This window comes from Myzus persicae, unplaced genomic scaffold, assembly GCF_001856785.1.
Source record: "Myzus persicae strain clone G006 unplaced genomic scaffold, MPER_G0061.0, whole genome shotgun sequence".
In the NCBI taxonomy this organism is placed as follows: Eukaryota; Metazoa; Arthropoda; class Insecta; order Hemiptera; family Aphididae; genus Myzus; species Myzus persicae.
The window spans coordinates 140,729-158,295 of NW_019103960.1; the positions used below are offsets into that span (position 1 = coordinate 140,729).

The 17,567-nt window shown below is 30.3% G+C and overlaps 1 protein-coding gene across 9 annotated transcripts in view; it reads left to right on the forward strand.

The window, feature by feature from the left end:
• The window catches only part of LOC111036945 (trehalase), a 104,270-nt gene extending 87,049 nt beyond the window's left edge, over positions 1-17,221 (forward strand). For 7 of the 9 annotated variants that reach the window (XM_022319260.1, XM_022319259.1, XM_022319266.1 and 4 more), the window contains 2 exons: positions 17-291; positions 12,566-17,221. In XM_022319260.1, the coding sequence (XP_022174952.1) occupies positions 17-291; positions 12,566-12,671 (381 nt within the window). In that variant the 3' untranslated portion in view covers positions 12,672-17,221. Of the gene's footprint in view, positions 1-16; positions 297-5,676; positions 9,396-12,565 lie in introns of those variants that run through there. The other 2 variants (XM_022319264.1, XM_022319265.1) reach the window with 1 other exon arrangement.
• Positions 17,222-17,567: the final 346 nt, after the last annotated feature.

A 17,567-nucleotide genomic window follows, 5' to 3' on the forward strand; every position in this document is an offset into this window, starting at 1 on the left:
GTCACGTGTTTGACAGTACGATGCGACCGTACCCGGAGGTCACGGCAGTGGAGGCGAATACGAGGTGCAGTTGGGCTTTGGCTGGACCAATGGCATAATCTTGGAGTTCCTGCAGAAGTACGGGTCCAGGGTTACGGCCGAGGACAAGTTCGTCGAGGCTCCGCAGACTAGCGCCAACATAGACTCCAGCAGAAGCAGCACTGACTACAACACCAAGACCGTGTCTTCGGCGACGCAAGTCATGACTGCCACGCTTGCGATACTGGCCACGATATCGGCCGGATGCATAGGGTGAGGTGAGTGTCGTTTCTATTGTTTGGAACCCTTTTTTACTTCCCGGAAAGTGTAAGCCGAAGAAAAGAGTGAAAAACAAAACATTTCTCTGTAGAAAAAACCATCACGCTAATATTTTACTACATTCAGAATGTAAAAATTGTTTCATAAATAATAAATTACACTAGAGTGGTCCAACCTTTTGTAATTTGTAGTCCAATTTACACATTTATAAACAATAGAGGGCTACCAAAAGAAAAAATATAACAAACATATTGTAATATATAATAACATAATAGGTACACAAGTTATCCGATTATAGAATACGTATTACGTACCTATAGATAAGTACTGCCACTGCGCCATCTCCCTCCACCTTAGTTCTATTTTAATTTTTCACACTCATACCAATAAAAATTATTACATGTATGTTTTCCAAGGAGGGCCGAAATGAAAGACTTTGAAGACTGCATTCGGCTTGCAGGCTGAGGGGTTGGACTACTCTGAATTACACTATCACTTCTATAGTTTAGAGCAGCAGATCTCAAACTTTTTTTTTCGCGTACCACTCATGTATATTATTAATCTATCGTGTACCACTTATGTAGTTATGTTTATTCCTATATGATCAAGTTGAAACACAATTTAAAATATTCATTTATCAACTCTCCGTTCTATCACTTTGTGGCCTTTCGCGTATCGACATGTAGTCTCCCACGTACCACTAGTGGTACGCGTACCATAATTTAAGAACCTCTGGTTTAGAGTTCTACAAAAAAATGCGTACTACATTTTATGAACTGTAAATTGTAAAAATAAATTAAGAGGGCATTACGTGTGTTATATTTGTCTACGTCTTACAATTTACAACCATTATTGAACTTGCCTTTCTTTACAGATAATATTAAATATTTTGACATTTTAATTGCCTATAGGATATAACTTTTCAAAATTTAAAACTTTTTTTTAAAAACATTTCTAAAAAATTTTTTTATAAGACCATTGACAAATAGCATCAACTCAAAACCTTAAAACGAATCAATAATAAAAAATTAAAAACAAAATGTCTCACGACAATCTATTCAGTAATGTGAGAACAGGTAGTTGAATTTCTTAAGTCATTGCTTAAAAAAATCAAATCTCTCTAGCAGAAGGGGTTATTCCAAACAGATTATGTATAATATTTTGACTATAGTATATTTTATAGGAATCGCAGTAGTGAGTACATTCTTCAATTCTCGTGAAACATGTAGACAGTTTTCATTCGATAAATATACTATACATGCGTGGGCCGGCCAGCAAAATAATTAAAATTAATGGTCTATAATTTATATTATTATTATTTTATAATAATAAATGTGTTCGCTGGCCAGATAAAGTATACTTTGTGTGTCAAATGTCATCGATACTATTTAATGCATTTTACGGGATATTATTTCATCAGCGTATTATAATATACAATAATTATATAGACATCGCAACTTAGCAACTATATTGTATAATAATGATTATAGAATCGGTTTTGTATACGATCACAATGGTTTTTCTTTTTCTACATAGTTGGTAGTTTTTCTTCGATAGCGGTCGCTTGCTCATTGTGTGACAAAAGAAACGATGTCTTATCGCTATAGACAGCTGTTGTAATACTAACTGTTCTCTCGTATTATGTTATACACAACATTTATCGTAGGTGGCGCCTATTTTTAAAACTAAAATAATACTTTTCATTTTTCTCCAAAAACCCATAATTTATAAAATTTATTTTAGAAAGATTAGCCTATTTTTAAATATAATCCCCCTTTTTTTCGTCATTAGCTCTTCTTGTCACAGGTTAGGTATTATTTCGTATTTTGTTATGTTATGTATTAAGTAGGTACCTATATATATATTATATAGTTATAAAGGATAGCACTCTGTTGTTGCCTCAAATTTGTTAATGCAGCGCCTTTATTAAAGTTTGGATTCGCGATTGCCGTTATCTCTGATAGTTATAATTTCGAGTTCGATTATAGATTAATCGTTCAAATACTAAAGGCTAACTGGCTCTGATGAACGTACATTTGATATTGTATAAGTTTGTAAGACAGAGCAAACTGACAACACATACGGGTATACTGTTTTACTAAATTGGCCTAATATAAAATCAGTTTCTACTACAGTTTGTACGACGTTTAAACAATTATAATTCATAATAAATAATAATATAGGTAACGACAATATTTTAGACGCGCTCTACGACACTAGCTACACACTTATACGCAGCCTACTTTAGGTAGGTACCTAAAAATATTTTGTTGCATATATACTGCGATTAAAACGTGATCGTAATATACGACCGTAAGATAGAGCAGTATCGAAATGAGCACGTGCAATGATACAAAACTATAATATTATTGTCGAAGTACGTTTTCCCGCCGCTGCCGCTATTCGAGTACTATAAGTAGACATCGCCAGTGAAGCTCGATTTATACAATATGTTCATGACTTTCGCGATTTTGCTATGTTTCCGCTACAAAAAACAATAAGTCCCTAAATGTCCTATACCCAGGCCATACATGTCATATACGCACCTATACGGCTATATATTATTATTTTAAATAATGGTGATGATAGATAATTGCTATACAGGGCCGAATCACGCCGAATAATAGCCCTTGAAAATATATTACGCCTCTTAAAAAATTGTTTCTTTATCAACTCAGTAGGTACATGCCCAATGTCCATTGTACATGTATAAATAAAATGACAGAAATAATGATAAAACACGTTTTTTCAGAAATATATATTTTTAAAAAAACATTCGTTGATCATGAATAAATAGTAATACGTTTTCTATCATTCTGTTAGTAAAAATAAATTAATATTAGACCATTAATATAATTTGACTAAAGTTAAATTATTTTTACACACATGTATCACAAATAATAAATTTATTTACAGGATGACTTGCCAACCATTCTCCCTCCCGATTTTTCATTTAATAATGAATTTATTCAAATTCTGATGTTTGAAATTTTTCAATTTAATTAAATACAATATTTTCAAATTAACCACTAAATAATTTATAGAAGAAAATTGGTGGGGGGGCCTTATTTTAAATACAGAAGTTTGTGTCTCCATAGGACGCTCCTAGTAGGTAATACCTGCTATAGGAAATTTTAAAATATGGTATATAAGAATTATAATTGAAAATTCCAAAAATCAGATTTTGAATAACTCCACTGAATAAGTATTGAAGATAAAAGGGGAGGGTTAGCACTGAGCATACTTGAATCGCCCTATATATATATTTAAAACAAACAATAAAATAATTCACAAGAGTACACGTGTACATGCAAAATTATGATTTTAATTTTGAAAAATTGGTATAAGAAAATTCATGTTTTCAGTTTATTATTTCTCACATGACGTCCATCTATTTTTTGATATAAACTATGGTAAAATTAGTTAATTGTTACATACCTTTATAAGACAAAATAAAACTAATTTATCTAATTTTAAAAACTTATATTTTGGCACAACAAATATTCTATAAAAAGTACAGCTCTATAGACATGTGGAGGCATGTAGTAGCTACAGTTGCAACTTGCAATTAACTATTCGGTCATGTTAAGTGTAACCGTAAGAGTACGGCAATAGGCAAACGCTCATCTGTCCACATCGTGCATTGTAATATTATAATCACTCGTCGTAAGGCATTACATTTTGCATGTTAATACGTACATTACGTTTGTCGATGACATTTTCTTACGATAAATAATTGTATTCTTTCACGTTTCTTTCATCATTATTATACTTTATGGGAGATATTATACAGTCAAACGTGCCAACGTGGATAACTCAAAACTTTATTAACTCTAAAATGTCTATACCACCACATTTTTCTCCGGTCCATAGAGTTGTCTATTTCAAAAATGTAAAAATTAGTGTTTAACTCAAAAGTTTTGTGAATAACTCGATGTTTGTATTTTATTGAAATCGACCTGTAACAGGTTTTTATATACTACCTAGTACCTACTATCGAAAATTAATTCATTAATGTCATTGTTTATGATTATTAATTATATTTTCCATTCGTTATCTCTTCACTTTTTCAGGACTTGATAAAATTGAACGATTACTGCACATATCATGTTATTGCAATAGAAAAAATCGTCTAACAAAAATAACTTTTTATATTCAAATATTAAATAATAGGTGGTAGGTACTCATAATATACTATAAAAATAGTATTTAAATGTAATTGGGTAAGTTTAGGGCAGGTGTACTGTATATAAGTATTAAAGTACATACAAATAATAAATAATAATATATTATATTGCATACAAACGGGTATGTACGATGACATACACGTGACACCCTGTATAGTGTAGGTATATATAAACGTATATGAATATCTAGAATGTGGAAACTACATGCTTATAATATATCCGGATCGAACTTTTCACATTGTGCAATTGAATTTATATTTTATAATTGTATATAGCCATATGGTATACATAGGCACTTACTTATTGCTGTTTCGCACGCCGTCTACAACGTGGAATGGGAAAAAATAAGTCATTTCATAATGAATAAAACGATAACGAACAACACGGTGTGACATGCTAACGTATGACCGTTATACATATTATAATATGCAATTTAATTTGACTACGACATCGTTATTTGATGATAATGGTGCACATTTCTTCAGTAGAATATAACTCTAGACCTCTATTATTACTCATTAAATTTGTGTAATGGCTACAATGGTGATATTCAAATATAATGAAATATTTTTAAATATTTTAACGTAAACGAATATATTATACACATCCACATAGCATACAGAGCCGATTATGATATTTCATGTAGTGCTACGAGCCCGCTACTATTTATTTATTAACGGGGGTGCAAGCATATTTTATGCAGCCCAGTCAAAATATAATTTTTAAATAAATACCTTAACGATTTGATATACGATGGGTATACAAAATACATATTGCAGCAGGACTATAGATACTGCAATAAAAATAATAATAATGATTCATAACAATGTATTATATTTAAATCAACCCTGTAGTCGGCCCTGTATGACTGATTATGGTCCTAGAATTGAGTGGCGCCCCCAGCACCCCCGGGTAGTTATGGGACTTTCATACAAATCAGGTGATTAATATAATACATTCAAACAAATAAATGAACAATTTCAACTTACAATTATAAATTTTAAAATTATTTTTTTTTTGAAATGCAAATTAGAAGATATTATATATATACCTATGTAATATGGGTATATGTGTGAGTATTTTGTGATAAAAAAAAATTATTTGTGCAACATTTTTAGGCACTATTATTTATTTTTGACTTGTGTTTTGTAAACTAAACTAATTGATGTTTTGTGTATTTTCTTTGTTTCAGATGTTTACAAGTTAAATTATGTAGTTAAATTATAAGAACATTCCCTTATGAAAAATCGGAAGGATCTCTTAATTATCAGGTCAGACGTATTTAACAAGAGGTTTACTTAGTTGATCATTAGTTTCTTTATTTGTGCTATCACATTAGCCTAATTATTGTTTTTTTTTTTTTTTATTTTATTTTTTTTTTGTACATGTGAGTTAGTGTTATGCTTTAATTTATTGGCACATGCAAGTTTTATATGGTCAAAAAAAAAGGAAAATAATTTACATCTAAAAAAATATTACCAAGCAATACGGAAAGACCAACTTTGAATGGATAGTAGATCCAGAAGTAGATCTAAAGTTTTAATCTGAACTTACTAGTATTTTTATTATAATAATAATAATATATTAAATATTAACTATTATTAATTAATGGAGTTTAAGTTCCTTCGAGCAATCGTATTTCTGTGAATTCAACCAAATCGATTATAGAGTTGTTTGCACAGTAGAATATTTGCTTGACATTTTAATTGAAAAATAAAGCAAAGTGATGTAATACGTTAAGGTTTTATAAATTATAGATTAACACGTTTTAGTGAGATTTAAACAAAAAACAAATTGCGCGCCTAATTCAGTCTAACGAGTAACAAAATGTGTACATGCCTCGTATAGTCGGTCTATGTGTTTCATTCTTTTTTTTCTTTAATTTATCATCGTTTTTTCAAATTATTTTTAATTTTTAATGCGTCCATGACATTTGCCTCTAAAGATATACATCTTTAAATAATGTATTATATATTTAGGTATACTTCTATCGTCAATTCGTTCTGATCACCCACTTAGAAAGACACATATAACTAAAATATATCAATATTATTTGTGATATCACATATACCTATACCTATGTATTTTAAAAATTTTATTCTTTAGTAGGTAATAATATTTGTATGTATAACTAGGCTTATTTTATTATTTATTTATTTATTTTATATTACATACATGGCGTAAATTAATGTTAATTTTCATAAATTGAATGGCAATGTTAATAACGTTTAAAGTAAAACAAGGTTCTCAGTTTTTATGTAAAACTATCATACTTCGCGTGTTATAAAATCGTATCCATTACATAATGAATGTTACAATAGACCACATAATTATTTCATGACAATAATAATATTATATATAATATGTATATATATTTTTTTAAATGATAAATTTATAATTATTTCGAATGTGATAAATAAGTATAAACTCGTAATAAACATAAGTTAATGCCATCGTAACATTTTACACACATTCCATAATTTATATTATAAATTATAATAATGATATCTGTTTCTTGATTTCCGCGTGAACGATATAATATTTGTTCAAAAAAAATGGTGCTGTGTAAGACTATATCGAAATAGTTGGCTCAAGTTAATTTGTATTGTTATATAATTATTTTGTTTTGTTTTTAACATAACAGTTCTAGTGCAAATAAGGTTTTTTTTCGAAATAATTATACCGCTTCCGAGTAGTTCCTATATAGTAGAATCCTAATAATTTTAACACAATAATATTAACCAATATAATATCGTGATTAACATTTTAACTCTGTTGTTAAGATACATATATATATATATATATTACAAAATATACATTGTGTGTAGTTAATAGGTTATTTTTCACTTTCGCAATGCAATCGAATCTAGTCAATCGCCAATCATTTATAACAACATTAAAACAGTACAGGCACGATTACTCCGTTAAGTGTATAATATTTAAACAATCACCCAATAAACCTGTATACTTGATGTGAGTACGGTAGTGAGTACAAGTGCCACCGCTCACCAGTACAAAATAGTGAGAGGGAGAGAAAGAAATTGTTAAAAATTCGAGTGCAGCTCCGCGGAAAGGGAAAAATAATCTAAAATTTCGGACTTTTATAAGAAGGAAAAAAGTTAATTTTTTTTAATAACACGCATACCGATTTCATAATGCCGCCTTAATGGCAGTTTTTTATGCACACACACACTCACACATACACACAGATACACACACCTGTATAAACGTGCAACAAGAACGATCCATGATTGTAGAAAGCAGCTTGACCATAAAAAAAACCCTCTCCTTTCGCTTAATTCTACTTATCATAATGTAATTATCATTTTTAATCATTTATGTAGTTGACGTCGAAAGTTCATACATTTTGCTACAAGTATTTTTATCTATGGCACTGCATAATACATTTAATTCAAATTTTTCGTCACAGTTTATTTATTTATTTCATTACAATTTACAAGTATTATTTTTTTATACAACACACACACACACACACCGGCACACTTACATACACACATACCTTCGTTTATAGATACATACACACACAATATGTGTATATATATATATATATATGTATGTCTAGTCCGTAGTTCAAAAACGAAACAATACCGTTTTTATGTCACCATGACATAAATATTGTATAATGCATCTGACCATATGACTTATCTTGTCGATTCGATATAATAATATTATTCTATCGCATCGCAATCCGATTAGCGAGAATTATATCATGTGCAATTGTTCCATAGTTAATTCTAATTTTTATTTATAAAAGAGAAAAAAGAAATAGTAAACATTTTGCGCACCGATTTGTACCTGCTTGCTTTGTTACCATTTTTACTTTTAAATTTAACAATAATATTATATGCATCAAAATTATATGTATATATGTATTATATAATATATATTATCCATATATACATATATACATATATTGTTTTATTTGCACTGTTATAGGCTTATATACATATTTAGTTTTGTTTTTAATAATTGTATGCTAAATATGTTCATTAATCGTCTTTTAAAAGTGTACCTATCTAATCTAATCTGTTAGTTATTATTAATATTATTATATTTTTATCAAAAGCCTGTATTTTATAACGTTTTGATTAGTATTTGTAAGAGTTGGCTTTTGATTGTTTTTTCCCCTCTTGTTTCTCTACAATACTTGTATGATAATTATTATTATTATTATTATTTTTATTATTATTACTATTATTATTTCGCTACTATCATTATCCATTATGATTAAATAATTTAATTTAGTAGTTATAATATATTAGAGAATGGATATACTTATTTATTTAACATTGTTGTACAAAACGCGATGCGATCACGTTGGTTCGGCTACCTACCCGTTCATATTACATATTATTATTAATTATGTGCATTGCGGGCGCGCATTACATTGCGGTCGTTAAATTCATATTATTATTGTGATATTATAAAAATCCAAACAATATTTACGTATAATTATTCCTGTACGTTATTTACCATTATAGGTAAATCCGTATATATAATATTACGCATATTGTATTATTATTATAATTATTGTAATATACTGTAACAACTAACAGCTAGTAACTGGCTACCGAACCAACCATACGTCTCATCGTATTTTTTTATTATTATTATATTACCGTTAACAATTTTATTTCTAGTAAAGTTTGTTGTGTTTTTTTTTTCATTTTCACCCATAACATAATAGTATATAATATATTATATTACCTATATTAATACCAATGCATATACATAATTTATAGCGTAGTTTGGTCCGGCAATCGTTGTGCGAATCCTTCGGGCGCGTTGTCGGACGTTTGTTTGTAGTCTCACAGTGACGTTTACCAAATAACTTGTATTGTATCATATAATAATATATGTATGTACATTGTACAAATACGTATAATATTATTATTTGTACATTTATTTTTTTTTCATCTAACTCATTTCCAAATTCAGACTAATACATATTATGTTTATACATGGATATAAACGTATACGTATACGTTTGTGTGTGCATATAAATTTAATATTAATATTGTATCGCTGAATTTATTCATGTGATCATGTGCACACATATTACCAAACGTTGTGTTATATAGGTGCAGGGCTGTGAATTGAATGCATTAAAAAAATTTTAAATATAAGCATGTCCATATAAACACTACAAATTTGCCTATTAGGTAGGCTCTAAAAGTCCTAAAATATGTAAAAACAGCAATAGAACATAACATATATATTCATTTACATTCAGCAACAATAGTGAATAATATTTAAAAAAACATTAATTTAAAATGTACAAATAATACAAATTACAACTTTTTAAAAAAAAACTTAGTTTTTAATCAATGCTATGGTATGAAAAATATAATTTAGTATCACACCGTCTTATTGAACTCAATTCCTCAACAAAATAGCAACAAAAAACAAATCATGCAAATTCACAGCCCCCCTTATATTATATATTTACACTATACCTACGAATTTGGACATCGGACGAAGAGTAATTAACATCATAATATATAAGTTTTTGACCATGTGTGTTTCATTACCTATCATCATGTTACGTAGTAGTAGTAATTTGATATCATGATATTATAATATTATTTATATAATATTATTTAGAGCTTCGATCCCAAAAATATTTTATGCCTACTAGCTGCAATGTGCAAACGCATTCAGTCGTGTGCCGTGTGGTGTGTGCCTACTGCGTATAGTATATATTATACATTATATACAACAATAACAATATACCTATACCTCCCATTAATAATAATATATACCTACCTAGTTTTGTGCATGCTTAGTTGTTGGTGTGCAAGCACAGTTGTTGTTTCGCGTAATTCAGGCTTAAATCATTCGCTGTTCACACACACACACATACATTATCGACATCATCTGCAGGTAATATAATAATAATTCATTTATAATATAAACATATTACTAAATAATATTATTTAATATTTTTTAAATATTTTCATGTGGGTTGTCTATTTATTATTACTATTATTATTATTAATACCTATAGTATTTTAAATTGTGTTACCATTGGTGGCGTTGCGGCATTTCGCACAATGCCGTTTGACATGATGAATTTAAAGAGACTTAATATGTAAGAAAGTGGTTAACTCGGTAAGTATTTTCTATTAGTTGGCTGTTATCATTGATAATGCACTCCATTAATCGTCCAAATGTTTGAATTCACCAATGTTCATATTTAATAATTGTCAATTGTTTTTACACGATAATTTAATTTTAATAATCCCATCGTTTTTTGTATGATAATAATATAATACCAGTATTCATATTTTGAATTACAGTTATGTATTATGAACAAAGATATAGGTACCCAGATATAACTGTTTGAGTCCCCATACGGCATATCTTTTTAAGTATATAAATATCTCAGTTGCTGGGCTGCAGTAAGCATATTTGTTTAATATTTTATACATTGGTTTGTATATACTATATATTATACTATATTAAATACTTGTTTATGCTTTTTTTTTAATTTACAAAACGCGAAAATCGTCTAGACGATTAATGGCTGCTATTTCACCAGTTGGTCACTTTCTTATATATTAATGGGCTCTCTAGATAAATCGTTCACACAATTATATTGTTGTAGACGTCAAATTATTGTGTAGCCGTCAATCGGTACAGCAGACTGGAGTCTGTGATTAAACCGGAGCGTTTTGTATACGGTCCGCGTGCTAGACTGCCAACAATTTAATATTACTGCGATTTCTCTGTGACCTGTGGGGGGAGGGGGTCAAACAATGTTATATGGAGAAACTACCCGACACCGATCACAGCCGTCTATAAACTACTTTCAGGACGACGACTACGTCCTGCAGCTTTAAGCGCCACCGACCCCGCAAGGACGCATGACCTGTCGAAAACAAAACATTTTAGGTTCACTCCAATAATTGTGGCGAAACTGTATCGCCAAAAGGGGTCATGAAAATACATCCTATATTGCAGCACTAATTAGTATACTTAGGTACAAAAGGTGATAGTCACGCCAAGATTTGTTATGGCTGAGCATTTCATGCATTCTCGCTAGTTGATTTTTTGAGCTCAAACGACTTAAACGATTATATACATTGTTGTTTTGAGGGAAACCTAAATAACGCGATCAATCGATAGGAATTTTTTTTCGAGTAATTCTCAGAGAAAAAAATCTTCACTTAGAAACATTTAAATATTACCATCCATCTGTTGACGAACGTGTTTCTTTTCGATATAACTTGAGAGACTAAAATATCGAACTTTCTTGTGGCGTTCGTTCAAGTCGATTCAATTATCACTTTACATTATATATGTATATCATTATTATATACGTATAGCTCTATCTATATCACGCTGCGACAGTATTGGTTTCGATTTTCAAACAACATAGCATTCGTCATCCATGTGTACCTATGTCCTATAGTAAACGTTTATTGTTCAAACTCCCAAGTATTTTGATAACTGTTATTCACTAAAATGTATGTGGCTAATTTCTATAATCAGTTTTGAACCTTAGTTATCATCGGAAAATTCGAGGGACCTTATTTAAAATCCCAAACCGTATAAGATAGACATAGGATACCAACTCTGACGTCTAGATAACCAGACGTATCCGAGCCATATTACTATATATAATATATCCCTGGTCATTTTATGGTAACTATCTTTAGATCCCATGGCTAACGATTGTCTGCGGTGGTTTTATCTTTTTGTGTATTTGAATTTTTGTTCGTAGTATTTTATGTAGGTACATACTACCTACATACGCTATAAAAATATCGACTGAAAATGGGCTTGGAGTAAAATAGCCATTGGTGGTCTACTCGTCAAATAAATTAAAATTTTAAAATTTAAAAATTTAAAAATTATATTCAATGATTGACGATACTAAAGGGAATAATGTGACAAAATCAAATTCACTGGTTGACAAAACCTAAGCGGATAATCAGAAAATCTGTGCGGTGCATGATACGCATATTATACATAAAATGATAATAATAATCTTAAAATACATAATATATTACGAGTGTAATATTACATTATATTATATTTTTGTCTATATCTTTCAGGTTCGCCGTGTACAAGAAGCGGTACCAGCTTTACGCGTCCGACCGAGCCCTGTGCAAGAAAATGTGTGGCGGCTACACGGAGCTCAAAGACCTGACGAGCGACTAAAAACGCCGACGACCTACCGCACCGTCCGTCGTCCGTTCTTCGTCTATTCGCTGCAGCCACTCCTCGACGGAGTCGTCAGGCGCTCATGCGCCACCATAATAATAATATTATGATATTATCGTCCCCGTACGAGACGTACCTAACTTCGCCCTTACCCCCCCCTCCAAACACCCTGTATACTAAATGATCCACTATCACACACCACTTGTGGCAGGCTGCAGGCTGCAGCGATGATATTATGTCATTGTAATGCAACCACATGTTATGTTAATAGTACGCCGTAGTATTTGGCGCCCGGCCGACGTATTTTTGATGTTGTTATATTATTATTATTATTAGTAGTAGTATTAATACTATCATTATTTATTTATTATTATAGTAGTAGTGAAGTAGTAAGACTATTAGTAACGATAACGTTGTCTTGGAACATAAAAATACGCATTAAGGTCGACGGAAACGACACGAGTCATATTATAGATGTAGATATGACGACGTTCGTGTATATATGTAATATAATATAGTTTGAAGTATTCTCGTGGTCTGAATGTACGAAATATGCTTATCGTCGGTTTTTTCTTACATTTATAAAAAGCTACGCGCACCACTTAGACTTGGACCGTTGTCGCACAATAGTCGACAAAATCCACCCGAATACGATTGCCACGTGTCCGTTTCGCGTTCTGTTGTAGGTAACTCCATTCTAACACAATCACTAGTAATTTATACGATTGTACATAATACTCGTACAACATGTATCAGATAGGTATTTATTTTAACCCAAGAGGTTAGGTACACATTTGATTGCTCGTATTTCGAACGTGCGATTTGTGATTTATTTCAGAATGATTATATTTTCCAGACTTGCGATACGAGTGTCTCTCGAATATAACTATTGTCTTGTAAATAATACTGATTTGTTCGGTAATGACGTGAGTCAAATTCTGGATTTTACGACCGTTCGTCGTTTACTCAAACCGAAAACGACGACGGTAAACATTCTATCAGACCACCTGCGCTGTAATAATAATAGATAGGTATTTTGGTTTTATTTATCAACAATTTTCCACGCAAACGTGCGTTTTCCTATTATTTATAAAAACTATTGAGTTTAATATCGTTTGTAGATGTTTTTTGTAGAATATCGATTTACGTAGGGACTATACGACCGATGAAAAATAATATTATATTGTTCAAGTTTATAACACGACAACATATAATCATATTCAAATGCCTACACACTGCTTTAATATTAGAAATATAAGTAGGTAGGTGATGTTGCCTATTTATGTATTTGATCGTTGGCGTATTAAGTAAATAAATATATTTGCTACGTACATAATTTAAAGCAGTACATTGTAAGAAAACAACCCCAATAGACATCCAGTTCAGTTGGACATAAATATATTTTTTTCATTTCAACACACTATTTTTCTTATACAATTACCAAGAGGTTTCTGCAAACACGTCTTTAATTGTGAGAATATTAGGTATAAATCGAGTAACCAATAACGATGATTCTGTGTCGTAAAATGATTAGTTTTATTACTATTAATTACTCTCATCGCAGACGGAATATCGTCGTTTTCATTGTCGGTATGTCTATTAAATAGTTATATTATATACTTATAGGTATACAATTGAAATGTATAGGCAATAATAACCATTCGGATTTAGCTGTGAAGCGAACATTCACAGGTCGTGATTAGGCAATCATCTTCCCAACTGAAGCAAAAATGATATTGGTTATTAATTCATTTTCTTTTGCTTTTGGGTATTCTTAATACGATAGTAATAATAATAATAATAATATAGGTAAATAATTTCTATTCGTGTATAATATGCTTACATCTCGAGTAGATATATATTATATATAATAATCATTCCTAATAGTAAATATAGTAATAATTTATTATAATGAAAAATGTAATGATCAACATTTCGATACGTGTGACATAAGTATAAAAATATATACGTATATCTTAATTTGGCAGCCGAAATTTATTCGTAAAGTTTATACCATAATACCGTTTTTATATTTTCAAATATACATATTTTTCAAAAAGCTTAAATTTGAATAAAAATGCTTGATTCAATCTTCTTTGAAAACATCAATCTAGTAGGTACTTATTATTAATGTTTTCAATAAAGAATAAAAAATATTATTGAAATGCTTCAGCCTTAAGATGTCAAAACTGATAAATGTTCAAACTCTTCCGTCGACTTTGAGCTGGCTTTTAAATTCGTTTCCATCGCCGTCATCTGTAAACCTAATACAAACCTTTTGTCGTACGGTGGTCAAATAAAATTTCAATCGAACCCTGAGACCCGATCAAGAGGTGGAAAGTGAAATTGAGTATGAGGTCTGTTGGGGTACACATATCTCCGATCAGTGATACACTTAATTTATAAAATAATGTGAACTGGAGTGGAAACATCTGAGTGTTTTAGATGTAGCGATGACAAAATATAAGAGGGACATTTTTTTTTAGTCACTAGGCAACTTTTCCTCCACCGTAAGAAATAGATGCCTACATGTATTTTATTCTGCGAAGCGTGTTTGGGGTTGTAGGGTTGTATATTTTATATTTAAATGAATTCAATTTTTTTTTTCCTTTTTCTTTCTGGATTTTGGTTTTCATATAAATATATATTAGGGGGTCTGGTGGCATGGTGGTTGGTCGCAGTCACTAATGCCCGACTTCGCTAGTTCTCAGATGGGTGATCACCCGGGGTTTTAGAGACGAATCTTCGTAAACACATCAATTAATCCCACATAAACCGTGTTCCTTAACTAACCGTAACCACTCACACACATAATTACTTACGTTGACAAGGGTTTTAAAAATAAATAAGTATCCATATGCTTTAGGTAGACATTACAATTACAGTTCACTCTATGTATAATGATTAAACTAATGATGGGATAAAATTTTTAAAAAAAAACGATTTAATATGAAAACGTGTGTCTTTAATCAAATATAATTAGGTATGCATAGTAATCAATTTACATTTCATATTCAAGCATTTTAATCAATATGATTATTATTGTTAATAACGACATTTAGTATCATATAATTTGTATCTACTAAGTATATAATTTTATCATACAGAAAAAAAATATCATCTGGAAGGTTAGGAAGGGTTTTAAAGAAATATATTTTCACTTTTTACTTTTTACGCATAGGTCATTGGCGCGTTTGTAAATTGTAAGGCAAGCCAATTATAAAGCGCAGAAAAAATGGTGCTGAAATGTACACCCTACCCTCCTACCCTTCCCCCCTCCACCACCCGAATGGAATCTCTGTGGGATCGACGCTTCTGCATTGGAATAAATGGGTGTTGTCAAGGGAGACTATTTAAATCTTCTCTCTGAAACTAAAAAAAGGATATAGTTCAAAAGTTAATATTCGTAGAATAACTTTAAAGCCCAATCCCGTCATTGTTGGTTTTTTTAACAATATTGTAATATTCGAAAATTGTATGAAACTGTAAATATTCACACCAAAATCATATTCCTCGTGCGAATGTTTGCTATCTAGAATATAACTATTCGCGTGAGTACGTGACTGTAATAACTGTAATAATCGCGTAGGCACAAAAAGCATGTTTATATAATAATACCTATTATAATAAACAGAATTAAATGTATTCTAATAATAAAAAATATTTCGTGCTCGACCACGGTCGGACATTTCGAAGTCAGTATTTTTACTCTAATCTTATATTCTCTCAGATTTATCGTACACAATATAAATTATTTAAACATATAAATGTAAATGGTATATTTTTTGTTTGTAACAAAACGCTTTACAAATTATTTTGATACATACAATATTGTGTATTACTGTAGCTGTAGGTATAACTTTTTTTCGTAAGACAATCTTTATACATTGCATGTACCTATAGTTATAATACTATAATAGGTATGATTATAATATATTATTATAGCTGTGACGTTTTGCGAGATTTTTCTCTTTTTCTTAAATTATTACGTTAGGTATATTACGACTGATAGATGATTAGGACCGCATATATACTCGTATTATAGGTATATGTTAGGAACCGCGCTGTTTCTTGTAAATTGTAATAATATATTATATTTTTAACACGAGATTTTGTGAATCGTTACCTATAACGTGATGACCCGATGACCGATCGGCAGTACTTACCTTATTGTGTATAAATGTATAATGTTAAATGTGTTTGTATAGATACTGAGACGTGTGCTATATTATATTTTAAGCATATATTGTTAATTATTGTTTTGTTGATTATTGTCAGGTTCTCGAGTGCAATGATGTAGTGCGTGGTCTACCCTCTTGACAAGTGATCGGCCGGCCGAGTCTTTCGAAAAAATAAAATGTATTCCTATATATTATATTAATTGTGTTGACAAATGTCGTGACGGGTAGACCGCCCGTGTTATTATTATTATTATTACGATTTATATAGTATTATAATTATTAATTACTAATATTATAAGCCGGTGTACCCCGCCGTAAGTATAGTGGCTGTTTATAAAAATAAAAACAAAATTTTAAAATGTAATATTTAAATTGTTATAATCTGCTCTCATTGTAGTTGTTGAAGTTATTAACCCATTCCTATTTCACCAACTCATTAATATCTCCGATTTATTGTAACTAATCTATTTTGTCCTTTTAAGTAAAGGTCACATTTTATAGTAATAGTCCAATTTATTTTTTCTCCAAACCTAACCTTAGTATTTTTTTGTCAAATGTCCAATCCATGCAGTCCAAAAAAAAATATTATTTCGACCAATTTTAACTACGCAGGTGGTTTCAACAACAGGGTTTTATTGATAGTAGGGCTTTTTAAATTTAAACTATTATTCTGAATTAATAATTATTTCTTTAAAAATACAATTTTTAGCCT